At 38.8% G+C, this 13,574-nt stretch overlaps 1 protein-coding gene across 1 annotated transcript in view; it reads right to left on the reverse strand.

The window, feature by feature from the left end:
- Positions 1-371: 371 nt before the first annotated feature.
- The window catches only part of GFPT2 (glutamine-fructose-6-phosphate transaminase 2), a 16,953-nt gene continuing 3,750 nt past the window's right edge, over positions 372-13,574 (reverse strand). The window contains exons 2-19 of the mRNA XM_057373702.1: positions 12,651-12,758; positions 11,950-12,048; positions 11,138-11,263; positions 10,511-10,569; positions 9,872-10,006; positions 8,274-8,335; positions 7,019-7,098; positions 6,625-6,742; positions 5,792-5,955; positions 5,156-5,251; positions 4,966-5,063; positions 4,527-4,647; positions 4,198-4,355; positions 3,943-4,057; positions 3,211-3,338; positions 2,441-2,608; positions 1,849-2,010; positions 372-1,246 (exon numbers count right to left, since the gene is read on the reverse strand). Of these exons, the coding sequence (XP_057229685.1) occupies positions 1,202-1,246; positions 1,849-2,010; positions 2,441-2,608; positions 3,211-3,338; positions 3,943-4,057; positions 4,198-4,355; positions 4,527-4,647; positions 4,966-5,063; positions 5,156-5,251; positions 5,792-5,955; positions 6,625-6,742; positions 7,019-7,098; positions 8,274-8,335; positions 9,872-10,006; positions 10,511-10,569; positions 11,138-11,263; positions 11,950-12,048; positions 12,651-12,758 (2,042 nt within the window). The 3' untranslated portion in view covers positions 372-1,201. The remainder of the gene's footprint in view (positions 1,247-1,848; positions 2,011-2,440; positions 2,609-3,210; positions 3,339-3,942; positions 4,058-4,197; positions 4,356-4,526; positions 4,648-4,965; positions 5,064-5,155; positions 5,252-5,791; positions 5,956-6,624; positions 6,743-7,018; positions 7,099-8,273; positions 8,336-9,871; positions 10,007-10,510; positions 10,570-11,137; positions 11,264-11,949; positions 12,049-12,650; positions 12,759-13,574) is intronic.

A 13,574-nucleotide genomic window follows, 5' to 3' on the forward strand; every position in this document is an offset into this window, starting at 1 on the left:
AGTAAACAATGAAACACCTCCCTTTACAAGCAAGCCTGCCGAGGAATGCAATMGAGAAAATTTTACTAGTGAAGTATTTAATTAATAAAATGTTGAAAAATTGAATACTATGCTTTCTGGCCATTTGGAAATAAAAACCTAACAAATATAAGCAGAGAACTTGTTGTGTGTATCTACCTTATTATTTTGCAGGTTTATAGATGCTCCCCTAGTGCGAGTTGCGAGCCAATTGGCAAAGTGTGGTTTTGCACATATATATGGAACTAAGATAAAACTTTATTCAGACCTAAGATAAGAGCCATCAAGTTAAAAAAAAACAATAAAAATGAAACAAAAACCCAAACACATACACACAAAAAAAAAAAAACCACAAAACAAGAAGAATTATACAGTCTTTTAATTGCATTGTCATTTCACTGTACCCTCTTCAAACAAAAATATCACTTGAAAGACATCCAGTTCCCTTATTCTGTTGCATGATACATGTTATGCAAATAAGAGCTGGGGTGGCATACAAAACAAATGTCGTTGTGGCTTTTCAAAACAGTTGAAAGAAGCAGAAATTTAAAACATAGCAGGGAATTAACAGCCACAGAAGAACTTTGCAAATGACTGGTTAAATATGAAGCACAGATGCAAAGGGGGAAGGGCAGCTGGGAAAGAAGAGGGGTCAACAAATTTCCAGTTTGAGGCTGAAGAAGGAAAATCCCTAATGAACATACACAAGTATCAACATGCACAGTATTTACATTCTGAGCATTACCAATGTTACAGATAAGCAATGTACTAAAAAAAATAACTTAAAAAAAAAAAGCTATACAAATTGTACTTTATAAATACTATATCTGTAAAACTAATTATGTAGTGTAGGCTAAAAAAATGTTCACAGTTACTCTGAAGAGAGCTGTATATATATATATATATATTGCACAGTAAAAAAGTTCATTCAGTATACCATGTGTAAACAATGTTTATCTTCTTTGGCAATTTCAGGACTTAGAGGAGTATTTGCTGTGAGCAAAAGCACTTGGGTACAAGGCACATCAAAAGCTTTYAAAGCTGCAAGATAAATCCTTCTGACACTTTCCAGTTAGCACTGTCATTCTCTTTAGAAAAAACATTTACCTATCAATTCAGAACAACACATTCTACAAGTACAACTCAGAGGTCTGATGACAAAAACATCAGCTGTTCCTGGATGTTATTCCACTGTAACAGATTTGGCCAAATTTCTTGGAAAGTCCACCTAGAATGAAAAGACAGACTTTCAGCATGACAGGGTAATACTGACATTCTGCATTTGACAGTTCATTTGGTGTGCTTTTTCAGACTTCCTAATGAGTTCTGCTTTATGCTAGACACATTAACACACACAACAGACTATAGATCTCCAGATAATGACTCATAGTTGAATTCATCAGTGCTTCCAAAACCCTCCTAACAAATACATATTTGTTTTGCACAGGGTACCTTTCCAAAGCAGTCATCCTTATCGAACTGACACACCAACACATCAACAGACCAAGCTGTACAAAGCACTGACCCACTTTAAGTTGAAGTACAGWATCATATTTCCAGATTTAGTTCTCTGAAAAAGTCCCATTTGCATTCTTAACTAATCAAACTAAGCAAAAGAGCTTTATATTTTTTTCAGATGGATACTAATTTAAAAATGACAAAACTGAAGGACTGGCACTGAAATTCCACCTCTATAATGACTATGAGCTTCACTAGCTATTTTCACAGCTATCTCTTAGATATGCCATCTAACTGGGTCTCTCACTTTACACTGGTAGGAGGAAGTTCAAAACTGCACTAAGTGGAGTGTCAAATATAGAAAACACTTACATCATATCCTCTGAGAACAGCCAGGTGGAATGAAAGCAACTGAAGAGGAATGACACTCAACACTCCTTGAAGGCAGTCAACTGTATGAGGCAGCTCAATGGTTTTGTAGGCAAATTTTGAGCTTTCAGTGTCTTCTTTAGAGCACAGAATGATTGGACGACCCTGAAAATAAAATTTTGCATTGTTAAGTGAAAAGCTAGCCAAGAACTGCTTAGCAATATTGTTCACAGGAYGCCTGTATGTGGTTTGAAGACACCCAAGTAGCTAAAAAAGGCAATGCCAGTCTTGCATAATGGCTCTTGACTTTCACTATATTGTGAGACTTGAATGTTTTCACCCTATAGAATTTTAACATTACTCCCTTTGCTTCAAAACAGAAAAACCCCCAAACAAACAAACGACATCAAATCAGTTTTCACTGCTGACGTTAACCTGTAATAACAACCTGCAATGCAGACGTAGYATCTTATTTATAACTAAATAATTAAAAAAAATCAGCAGTAATCCCTTTCCAGGTGCACAGTCAGCAACAATACAGTGTGCAATCTCTTTTCCTATGACACAGTACAAGTTAATCAGTTAAACACCATACCTGCCGAGCAGTGACCTGCTGCAGAGCGTTCTGGCACTTGGTGAAACAAGGATCCTTCATGATCACCATGATAACCGGCATCTGTTTATCTATTAGGGCTAAGGGCCCATGTTTCAGCTCACCAGCCAGGATACCTTCTGAGTGCATATAGGTGATTTCTTTTATTTTCTACAAAAAAGGAAATGCCTCAAGTTACTACTAAATCAGATCTGAAACAGCAGCCACAAGAAGCAAAACACCAAAAATGTTCCTCTGCCACTTAAATACACATACCCAGTATCAAGTATTAATGAAGACACAGGGGTGTCTGCTGGGATTTCCAGCAGGCTGTGGGCAGCAAGAACCAAACACCCAACACAACCTTGGCTACTGCAGTCTGCCTTTAAAACATCAAACTCCTCTGAGAGATGGATATGTGTCCATTTTCCCAGAACATTCATAACATAATTCATGMGTTTTCCTGCATGAGCATCTCTTCTCAACATCAGCACATTGTGTTTCTCGGATGTTGTCAAATTGGTCAGCAAATTAAATTATTAGTTTCTTGTTTTTAAACAGACTCATTAAACRCCGCGTTTATCATGTGAAAGAAACAAGAAACTGCTATCATATCCAAGTTCACCTTATGTATGTGTTGAATTAAATGTTCCTAGTTATAGATGGCAGTTTTACTGCAGTAGAATTAAATTGTGATGTTAGAAATAAACTACATTGCAGAAGCCACAAAATCTCATTTTAAATAATATTAAAAAATATTGAGAAGTTCCTACCAAAGCTCCTTCCAGACAAGTGGCGTAATTGTACCCACGACCCATAACCAGCAATGATCTTTGTTTGTACAGTTCAAGAGCCAAATCATGTATCTTCTCATCCAAGGATAAGACTTCTTTAATCATTTCTATTGAGGCACAGAAAAAAAAAATCAATTTTTTTTTTAACTAGAAAAAGTAGTTTGCTTGTAGTAGAATGTTTTAATTATCTAATAGAACAAATACACTTAATACAATTCAACCATTAACTTAGCAGCTTTGACTGTAGTTTAAGGATATTTTCTCCAGCCTTACTTACAGTAATAAATTTAAAGTAACTATTGCTTTAAGCAGTGTTCATACATCCTGTTTGAACTTCTAAAGGGAGTTATGAAATGTCCATTTAAAGTCACCTTGAATTAATTTCCTTTTATCTATCCTGATTTAAAGTGGGGGGCTTTAAAAGTTTCAAACGACAAATTTAGGAGATCAAGTAATATTTCTCATACAAAACTACCTTATTGTAATTAGAAAACCCAACCCATGAAAATTCCAATCTTGCTGCCAAGTTTCTTGGAAGGGCGCTTGTAAAATTGGCAAATAGTGCAGAAAGGAACAGCCCATTTTTCTCATATTKTCTACCTTTCAGGAGGAGGGGGAGAGTGAAACTTAAATAAGAAAGAAGAATCCCTGAGTAGTATTTTACAGTGCCAACATCCCCTATACCACCTCAAAACCAAAATATCAATATACCTGGCAATGATTTTAGTCCACTAATGATTTCCTGTCTCCTTTTCTGCAAGGAAATTCTGTCTTCAGACATCATTAGGCCAAACATTACAAGAGACACRAATTGGCTGGTATAAGCCTGCAGACAAAACAAAAACATTTAGCAGCTCAGTCTGCAGAGAGCGAATATGATCTCAGTTTGAAGCTCTGCAATTAAAATTTTAATTTCTGTATTCCACAGGGCTGRGGGATGAAAGTCAAACACTGAACAGCAATTACCTTTGTGCTGGCTACGCCTATCTCRGGTCCTGCATTGATATGCACACCACAGTCAGTCTCCCTGGATATTGAACTTCCAACTGTGTTTGTGATGCCAACTGTCAGAGCACGACGTTCTTTACAGTACCTCAAGGCCATGAGGGTATCTGCAGTTTCACCTGGAAAACATTCACATCCTGACTTCAGGTTGGCAGAGGATAATAGCGATTCCTGAAAAGCATAAAATTCTACACAAGCGTGTTCTAAATAATTGTCATTCACAGTTACACATTGCAAAATGCAATGGAAAGCAATCTTACAGCACTCACTTAGCAGCAAATGCAGCTCACCTGACTGGCTTATAAAAAAGCACACRTCATCCCTGAATACAGGTGTGTTTCTATCCAGGAARTCACTGGCAAGTTCCACCATCACTGGTAATTCGGTTAATTCCTCCAGGACTTGTCGAGTCTGTATTCAAGAAGCACACAGTATTTGTTAAYGTTGCCATCCAGGAACATTTAGACATTTTACAAGTCAGAGTAAATCTAAATAGACTTTCATTAGAAAAACTGGTAATTACAGCTCACCAGAGCTTTAAAAACAGAGGTGAAAAAAGYTAACTTCTAGCATGGTAGGTAATGACATTGGAGGGTTAATAAAGAATATGGCATGAAGGAAAATTAAATAAAAGGGCGAGATCCCTTAATGAAAGATAAAGTTTAAGGTAGAAAAAAAAGCAGATGAAGAGCTGTTACATATATATTCCAACCAAGGCTGTGAACATACAGCTACTGCAGCGTGGTAACTGGTCCCACAGCCRATAATGATCAGTCTTCGGCATCTTCTGATTTCTTTCAAATGATCCTTCAGCCCCCCCAGCAGAACTGCAAACAATTAAATACACATATATTAGTGATGCGTTTATTTTCTAGTTATCATGTTTACCAATTTCAGCCTTAAGGCTGTTCTCAGTTACCTGTGCTGCTCTCGAAGTTCACCCTGCCTCTCATTGTGTTGACAACTGATTCTGGTTGTTCAAAAATTTCCTTTTGCATGAAGGCACTGAAGTTACCTGTTTACAAAAACATGACATGGCAATGCTTAAGTTTGTTATTTTAAGTCTATTCCAGTTACAAAGAGAACTTTGAAGATGACCTGTGTTAACAAGATAACTCTACTGTGTTAGCTTAACCAAAACCTTAGAATAGGCAAGAAGAAAGGAAGGATGGGTAGTTCACCCTATTTGGTTGGTTCCATTTCCCAACATTGACAAGGTAAATAAATTCCATCATAAGGAAACTTCTATGTTCCACTTCAATTCTTAATTTACAATCAAACTTCACCATCAACTACAACATGTTAACATTAGTTATGTTTTCACTAAATACTGAAATGAATAGAAGTATCTATGTCTTTTCCATGGCTAAAATGGATAGAGTCCCAGACTGTCCATTCTCTTTTGGTCTCAAAACTTGGAATTGTCAGCTCCCAGTACAAACAGCCTGAATATCAGTTAATTTTCACAGCAAATTAGCAGTTTTCTGCCTCATCTACTGCACAGACTGTAACTATCCATCTTTGCTGATACTCATTTACAGATGTTTCAACCCACCCTTCATGATTTGCTGCAATTCCATCTGCAAGGTCTGGATGGCCCGGGAAGGATCATCACTGGCTGAACGCTCCAGACGGTGAATCGAGAGCTTCCCGTCAGTGACTGCTGCAATGTCATCATCTTCCARGAAAATCACTCTGTTGGTGTGCTCGATGATAGCACTACAGAAAAAAAAACCAAACAAACAGAAGCAAGACAATGATGACACATCAGAGTTGGTAATAACAAAGCAATTAAACATTCCACAAGAGCATTTCCAGCCCTGCTTTTCCCTTCCTTTTGGACAGAGCTACAGACAGAGCCATCCTAAAGGCAATGGCTCCATCTGCTGCTCCTCCTGCACTCTCACAGCCACCCCCAGCAGAGGCTCAGGAACCACTGCATCAGTTCCTGCTGGTCTGAAGTTGTCTCCCAGCATCCCTGGTGCATCCTGCTAAGGTCACACTCTCRTTTCTAAGATAAATGTGTACCTGATTCCCAGATTCCTGCCAGGCTTGGAGCCACATCACTATTTCCTCCTCTGATACCTAAATTAAAAACATCACAATCCCAACTAACCCATAGCCTGGCCAAATACCCATCTGATAGTGTTCATTTCTACCCAGATTACTTTCCTACAGTGGATATATCTCACATAGAGGTCAGCAACTGGCAGGTATTGCACTTGTGAAGGTTTGTCACACCATTTGAACAGCAGCTTTTCCAGTACCTGAGCCTGGTGGCTTTATGACTGCAATTGTAAAGCAGCAAGACAGCACAAGATTTCCAGAACTATCTCACTTTTAAACAAAACCCCAGTATTTTCAGCTAAGTTGAAATACTGTTACTACCTTGCATCTGAAGCAAAGAAGAATTCTACTGCCTTATCCCCTACAGCGTGAAGGCAAGTTGAGCTGTCCAGTCTTTTCATTCGGGAATTGCAGATGTTCTTCACATTCTCAATGTTGCCTATTAAAGAAATGAGACATTCTAAATGCAAAACCAGTTATTTTCAAGTTAACATTACAGACTAAACAGGTTTAGGGTGTCACAGTTACAGAAATAGTTTGGGGGATGGGGCTTTTACATGAACTACACGTTCAGTAGTATAAAAATATCCTCAGCCAAGAAGCTATTTGGGGCATGAGCTGGTAGTTTTATGGTAAAAGACCCAATTAACCTAATTTCTAAACATAAAGTAATTTTAGTTCTTAAAAAATAATGTATTCTGATTCATCAACTTACATGTTCTATACAAAACAGGAATCTGTTCCGTTGAAAGCTTGTACTTGCTCCTGACCCCAATGAGCAAAGGACTCCCCCTCCTATAAAAAAGGAAAACACTCAAGTTTATAAAGAGAAATGTGCATACAAAGAAGTTACAGGACATCTGTGAGGCTGAAAAAACAATATCCCATCAAGCTTCCTAAATAGGAAGAGCCTCCTTCAGCTATGATCCTAAGGCCATTACATGGCAGGAGTTACACAAACTTGGATCTTCTGCAAGATTCACCAAATATTACTATCTAAGTAATATGCCTTGGTGATTCTTTACCCATAAACTACATCCAGGTAGAAGAAAATGTATATGAACCACTTTTTTTCTTTCCAGTAATCAGAAAACAGCTTAGTACAGGCACCAATTTGAAACAGTTTACTTTGCCTCTGAAGTGAGACAACAATAAGCTCTGGTGCTCTTTAGAACTGAAATACTGTTACACTCTTTGGCCTTTCAAACTCAGAAACATCAACCATCACAACTGCACCTCTGAAACTGTAGAGTATTAAGACCATTTTTAATTATATGGGTTAGATGTAACACTGAAGACCTTATTAAAAAAAAAACACAGGAATAAAGGAACAAGTCATGCTCAGATTACAAGATTAGCTTCTCTTAAACCCCTCAGCCCTAAAATCCCAAACCTGAACCACATATAGAATAGCCCATTTCAGAAGATGTTCTCCAGCTGAAGTGATGGCACAGCTGGCTTTTTCACAATTTTAATGTAGTCTTATTTTAGACCRCAGAAGCAATGGGCTTTTGGGCTGTAATATAAAACAGTCTTTATTCCCACTGCTATGTTCACTCGCTATTTTGATATCTTTACATTTCCTGAAAGTTGTTTTCCAAGTCATAAATAAAAGTAGAACTTCCACAGAAAGACACCATAAGTGCTAGGACAGCTATAGAACACTATTTGTGTACCCAATTAYTATGACGGTCTTTTAGCCAACATGAACACACTTATCTCAATCTCTACTCAGTGAGAACTAAAACTGAAAATATGCCTTCCCTCTCCCCTTTCTGATATAGGAAAAATGTTAGCACTCTCTTAACACAGACTTAGAAACAGAAGATATGTTGAGATTCTTTATTGACTCACTGAGTTTTGGTTAATTAAGCACTTTAAACATCAATATTTTAGTATCTTTAAGAGATGCTGGCTTTTYTTAACCCAATAAAAAGCATGCATTATGTATAAAATGGACTTTTACTAACCTGGTAGCAACAGCTTCACCTGGGTAATGGATGCTCTTGAAAACCAASGCAAAAGCACCTTCCTGGAAACCATGAACACAAAGGAGAAAAAAAAAAATGAAGATATCCTAAACAACTTATCTCAAATAGTTGCATCTCATTAAACTGGGGCCCCTCTCTGAAGAGGCACTGAAGGAACTGCTATCAGGAATCTTTTCCTGGAGGGCAGGCTGCACCTTTAAAGGAATTGGCCATGGAGCAGAACAAGCTGACATGCACATTAACAGTGCAACAGCTGAAAGATGAGGATGTGAGCACTTAGACTCTCTTGTATAAATAAAAACAATAACTTCTAATGCAAAGGTTATGAGAATGTCAGAGATGTTACTCATAATCGACAGGAGGACTGTTAGACTTTTACTGTCAGTAGGATTTTCAATCAGAATTTGCATGTAGTGAATTGCTGTGCATTTTCAGCCAAAACCCCAGAGTTATTTCTAGTTCAAGCAGCAAATTCTCACTGATGTATTTCAAAAACAAAACACACAAAAAATCCACAACACCAGAACAAAACCCAGAAACAGCTCCACAGTACTAACACAGCTGGCAAACTCCTGAAGGAGGATTCCCAAAGCAGGAGCCAAGGCCCTGCACCCCAAAAGGACAGAGCTGGTGACACTCCCTGTTCTTATGGGGCTCTGCTCAGAGCACTCTGCCCCTGTTTTGGGGTCAGCTGAAACCCCCCTTTGCTTTGCAGGACAGAGCTGGTGACACTCCCTGTTCTTATGGGGCTCTGCTCAGAGCACTCTGCCCCTGTTTTGGGGTCAGCTGAAACCCCCCTTTGCTTTGGGGCTGCACCACCACTCCCTCTTGACCCACACAGGCCCTGAGTTCGTGTGGATTCCAGCCCTGCTCCAAGGAATCCTACAGAGCTGCTTTAAAGAGGAGACAGGGAGGTGAAAAGAGTGTAAGAAACTGCAGGAAGGGGAGGGAAAACATCTGCCCTGAGACTGGGGGAGGAAACAAAGCCAGCTTTCTCTGAGTTTGCAATGCATCTATCAAAGTTTTTAAGCATTCACGTAGTGAGTAACAGTAGATTCCCACTTCACAGTTTGGAAACCAGTCCAGCTTGTTAGATCTATTTCCAAATAGGAGAGCCAAGGCATTGGCCAAACTTGAATCACAGCAGTGTTTCAACACSATCAGAATAACCTTTGAGAACACACTGCCATTTATGAGAGATTTTAACCCCCAGAGGCTCCTATTACTTTCTTTCTTTTAAATTAAACTGCTTCATTAAAAAGCTGTGTTAACTTCTTGCTAAAAGAAAAAAAAAAAAAGAACAAAAAAAACCAAAAAAAAACCCCTCCAAAAAACTCAACAAACAAAACCCACTGCTACTGCAATTTAAAGATTTAACATTGGAAAAGCCTTTGAAGTTTCCAAAATTTTAATCTCATTTCTTGGTCTATTAAGCATCGTTTAGAAGCCTAAAAGTGTAATTTGCAGCACCTTCTAAGAACTCCTGCAGAGGATCTAAATGCATAAATGCAGAATGCTAAGGAGCCCCACAAGTACCTTATGCTGTGATACAGGAAAAAAAGTGATTTCCCACTTACCAGCTGTTGAATAACTCTCTCTACCAAGGCTGAAAAACTGGTGTCTTCRCTCTCTCTGTTGTCATACATGTATTTGATCAATTTGGGGATTGTTTCTGTATCTGTTTCAGATTCAAATTCATAGCCTTTGCTCTCCTGAAATATCATAAAGAAGAGTAAAAATTGTGTCCGTCCTCTGGCAAGAAACACCGAAGGGCCTCTCAGCTGCCTCCCAGCAGAARCTGCACAATCAGACAGCTCAGAGCACTGCACCAGTGGATATAAATCACTACAGATAAAACAGAAGGACTTATCCTGGCAGAGATATTCTTTGGGAAATACGGGGATAAGACACGTAGTAAGACTTGCTGAGCATCTGCCAAGCACCAAGAGAACRGAGAGAGCCCACTCCACACACCCTCTCAAAAAATCTGAGCACAAACTGCTACTCTACTCATCAATCCCATTTAGGATCACACAAACATATTGCACTTCACCAACTCCTGAGTATCTTTATTAGGCAGATTCTTTCACATGGCTTTTTTTATAGATGGTATCAAGAAATTTGAATTCGAGTATCGCCAAAGTGATGAAAAATCTGATGGTAGTCTGGGGGAGTATTAACTTTCTAGTTTTAGAATTGAGTTGCCACAGACTCACCAGAAATTTTCTCAGGTCCTTATAGTTTGTRATGATTCCATTATGGATGACAACAAATTCTACGAGGAAAAAAAAAATTCATGAGCAATGAAAAATTAAGATATTTTGTTCAGAACAAAAAATTACRAGGGAAAAAAAAAGCTTACAAGTACACTGGAAATTACCTGCTGCAGATTTCAAGCCTACAGTTTATCACAACATGGGCAACAGAAAGCAGTACCTTACAAATTCTGAAAGCATACAAAGGCAATTCCAAACTATTAAGAGAGTTCTAAACTACACCCAGTAGAAGAGGTCCAAGCTATCTCAAGTGAAGAATGAGATGAAATCTCTCTTTTCTGACCCAGGCAATATTGACACATTTATGTTTTCAGTCTTACCTTTCAAAACAAGAATGTTCTACCGCAATTAACTTGCAATTTTCAGAGGACAGATCTCATTAATTTTTTACAKTGTTACTTTAGCCTGAGAAGAGGCTATTTTATTTTGAAAACATCTAAGCTAAACAAAATGGCAACAGCATAGCCCTAGTATAAAGAATAGATACTATAACAAAAAGAACATATGTGCTCTGTGGATTGAAGCATTTCAGATTCATGTGGTTCAGGTGCTGCAGAGATTACGTACCATTCCCTTTATCTGATCTCTGAGGGTGACTGTTTATTGCACTTGGTACTCCGTGGGTCGCCCAGCGAGTRTGAGCAATTCCAAAATGGGTTTCAAAATCTGTTTTTGAATCCAGGTCATCTTGTTCTATACAGGARAAATTCAGTTTACTGAATAATTAATGTTGTCTCTTCCTCCTCTTTCTCTCACACACACAAGCAGTAAAACACAAAGAGGATTCCTACAGGCAAAAATCTAAAAGCTATCTTCTGGCTTTSTTTTAAACCATTTGCTTTCTTGACATTGCACTTCAGAAAGTTCAAGCTACTGCAATTAAAACCTTGTTTGCCAAGACTCGAGCATTTTCAGCCAATACCAACAGCCCAGCCAACAGACCCCGTTACTACAAATTATAATGTAAACGTATTAAAACACAACTTCAGCCTTTCACAGATGGAAGCACTGCATAAAGCAGATTGTGATAACAGCCAGCTGCTTAAATGGTCATAAATTGTGTCAGAGTGCATGGTTCAGCATTTCAGCCATGCAGCAGAGAAATCACATGAATGAAGCACCAAAAGAGCCCAGGTTTTGAACAAAGGAGCCACCAAGAGAAGGGATGGTAGACTGACAATTTCACAGTGCTGTATCTGAAGGTCAGCTTGCTTTTTAAGTGCAGATTTGAGGAGCACAAAGAGTTTAGCTGCTTGGATGCCCCAACACATTTTGCTGACACAAAATGGTAACTGCAGTTTTATGGTCTRACTTTCTGCTCAGATGCAGACGATATCTGACTGGGAGGCCAAAGTAAAGGGGTCATTTTTAACACTTACTGTACAGCTCTTCTTCCAGGGCCTTTACTTTTCCTCTTTTCTTAACGAGTTTGATGAATCTTTCTTTATCTTCATTATTATTTCCATCAATTGCCACTCCTACAACACAGTTATAAGTGTTATTTAAAGCATAAAATGCACTAGATGAAGAAGAGGCTGAGAAAATACAGACAGGCACACACCACKGAAATGAGTATTTTTAAATTACAGATATATTTGGAGTCTGTTGCTAGACCTGTACATGTTCAAATGAAACTACATCAAGTCTATATCCACTGMACAGATTAAAATATACATGAGCCATCTCAAATTGTGTTTGACAACAGACTGAAATATTTTGCCTGATGAAATGAGCCAAGTCAAATCTAAGAAAAGTTTTATCTTCCCCATCCTTCACCGGGATTCACATGCACAAAAAAAAGCTGAGGCAAGAACTGCATAGCCTTGTATAGAGATCTTCCACACCCTGTTTGTTTTGCTTATGTGTGCTAACCTCAACTATCTAATTACAGAGCTTAACACCTAATTTTAAGTCCTGAGGAAAGCTGTAGAACTCTGAAAATCGAGCTAATTGGTTCTGATCTGTTAGCCTGCAGAATAAAGAAAAAAAAAACCAAGATGCCAGACACTGAAAGTACACAAAGAAGACATGGAATGAGCTAGTGGTTGCTAAAGTTAATTTGTTGAGTTGGTTAACATACCTGCAGAGTCATATCCTCTGTATTCCAGCCTCTGTAATCCTTTTATCAGGGTTTCATATATTTCCTTCCTAGTGCGAGGCACTCTGTAGTTCAGATAAGCAAAAATTCCTGTTTAAAGAGAAAAGGGGAAGGAGGGGGGATGGGAAAAGCAAAGGGGTTTTTTTAGAATTTGCATCACTTCAGACTCAATTTAAAACTCTTTCAGACTGGTATCAGGGAAAAGTCCTAGGGGCACCCAACCTCCCATTTAGTACATTTACCATTTTTAAATGGAAAGAATTCAAATACAACACACAACACATAAACTTTCCTGGCAAGTTTCACTCTCCTCATGTTACCCACCAAGAGTTAAACAGTTCGGAGAGGTTAAAAAAATTCTACTTTTCATGAAAACCACAGCTGAAAATGGGAACATTGTGATCTATTTCATATCCAGACATTCAAAGGCGGAATATATTCACCACTACTAACACAAGGAGACTTTTGTAATCCAAGTCATGGCCTTAAATACCCATGGGWAGGTACGAGGCACAACATCTATTTCTGAAAGGCTCCAGCTTAATCCTGTGTACARCAGTCACTTCAGCAGAAAGAGAATGGAGRAGAAAACACGAGGAAAGGGCAGAAGGCAGTAGGGTAGGGCAACAAARGAAAGAAACAGAGATACAAAACGGGGTCACCCAAAACACAGGCACTCCCCCTGCGCTGCCTCAGCACAAAATCGTGGCTGCCAAAGCCAACCCAGCACTGGAGAGCCCTGTCCTGCCCTGTGCCAGCCGGGTCAGCTCCTCCAGGGCATCACAGGGGAGCCGCCAACTCCTCCTGCCTACTGCAAACAGAGCAAACAGAGCCTGAGAGTCTGATCCCGCTTCTCTGAATAGACCAGTCATCAACCAAGAAGAGGCTTTTTTAAGTTGGGGGTTG

The sequence above is a fragment of the Malurus melanocephalus genome, unplaced genomic scaffold (assembly GCF_030028575.1).
Source record: "Malurus melanocephalus ecotype Western Australia unplaced genomic scaffold, MMel_1.1 scaffold_205, whole genome shotgun sequence".
Classification (NCBI taxonomy): domain Eukaryota; kingdom Metazoa; phylum Chordata; class Aves; order Passeriformes; family Maluridae; genus Malurus; species Malurus melanocephalus.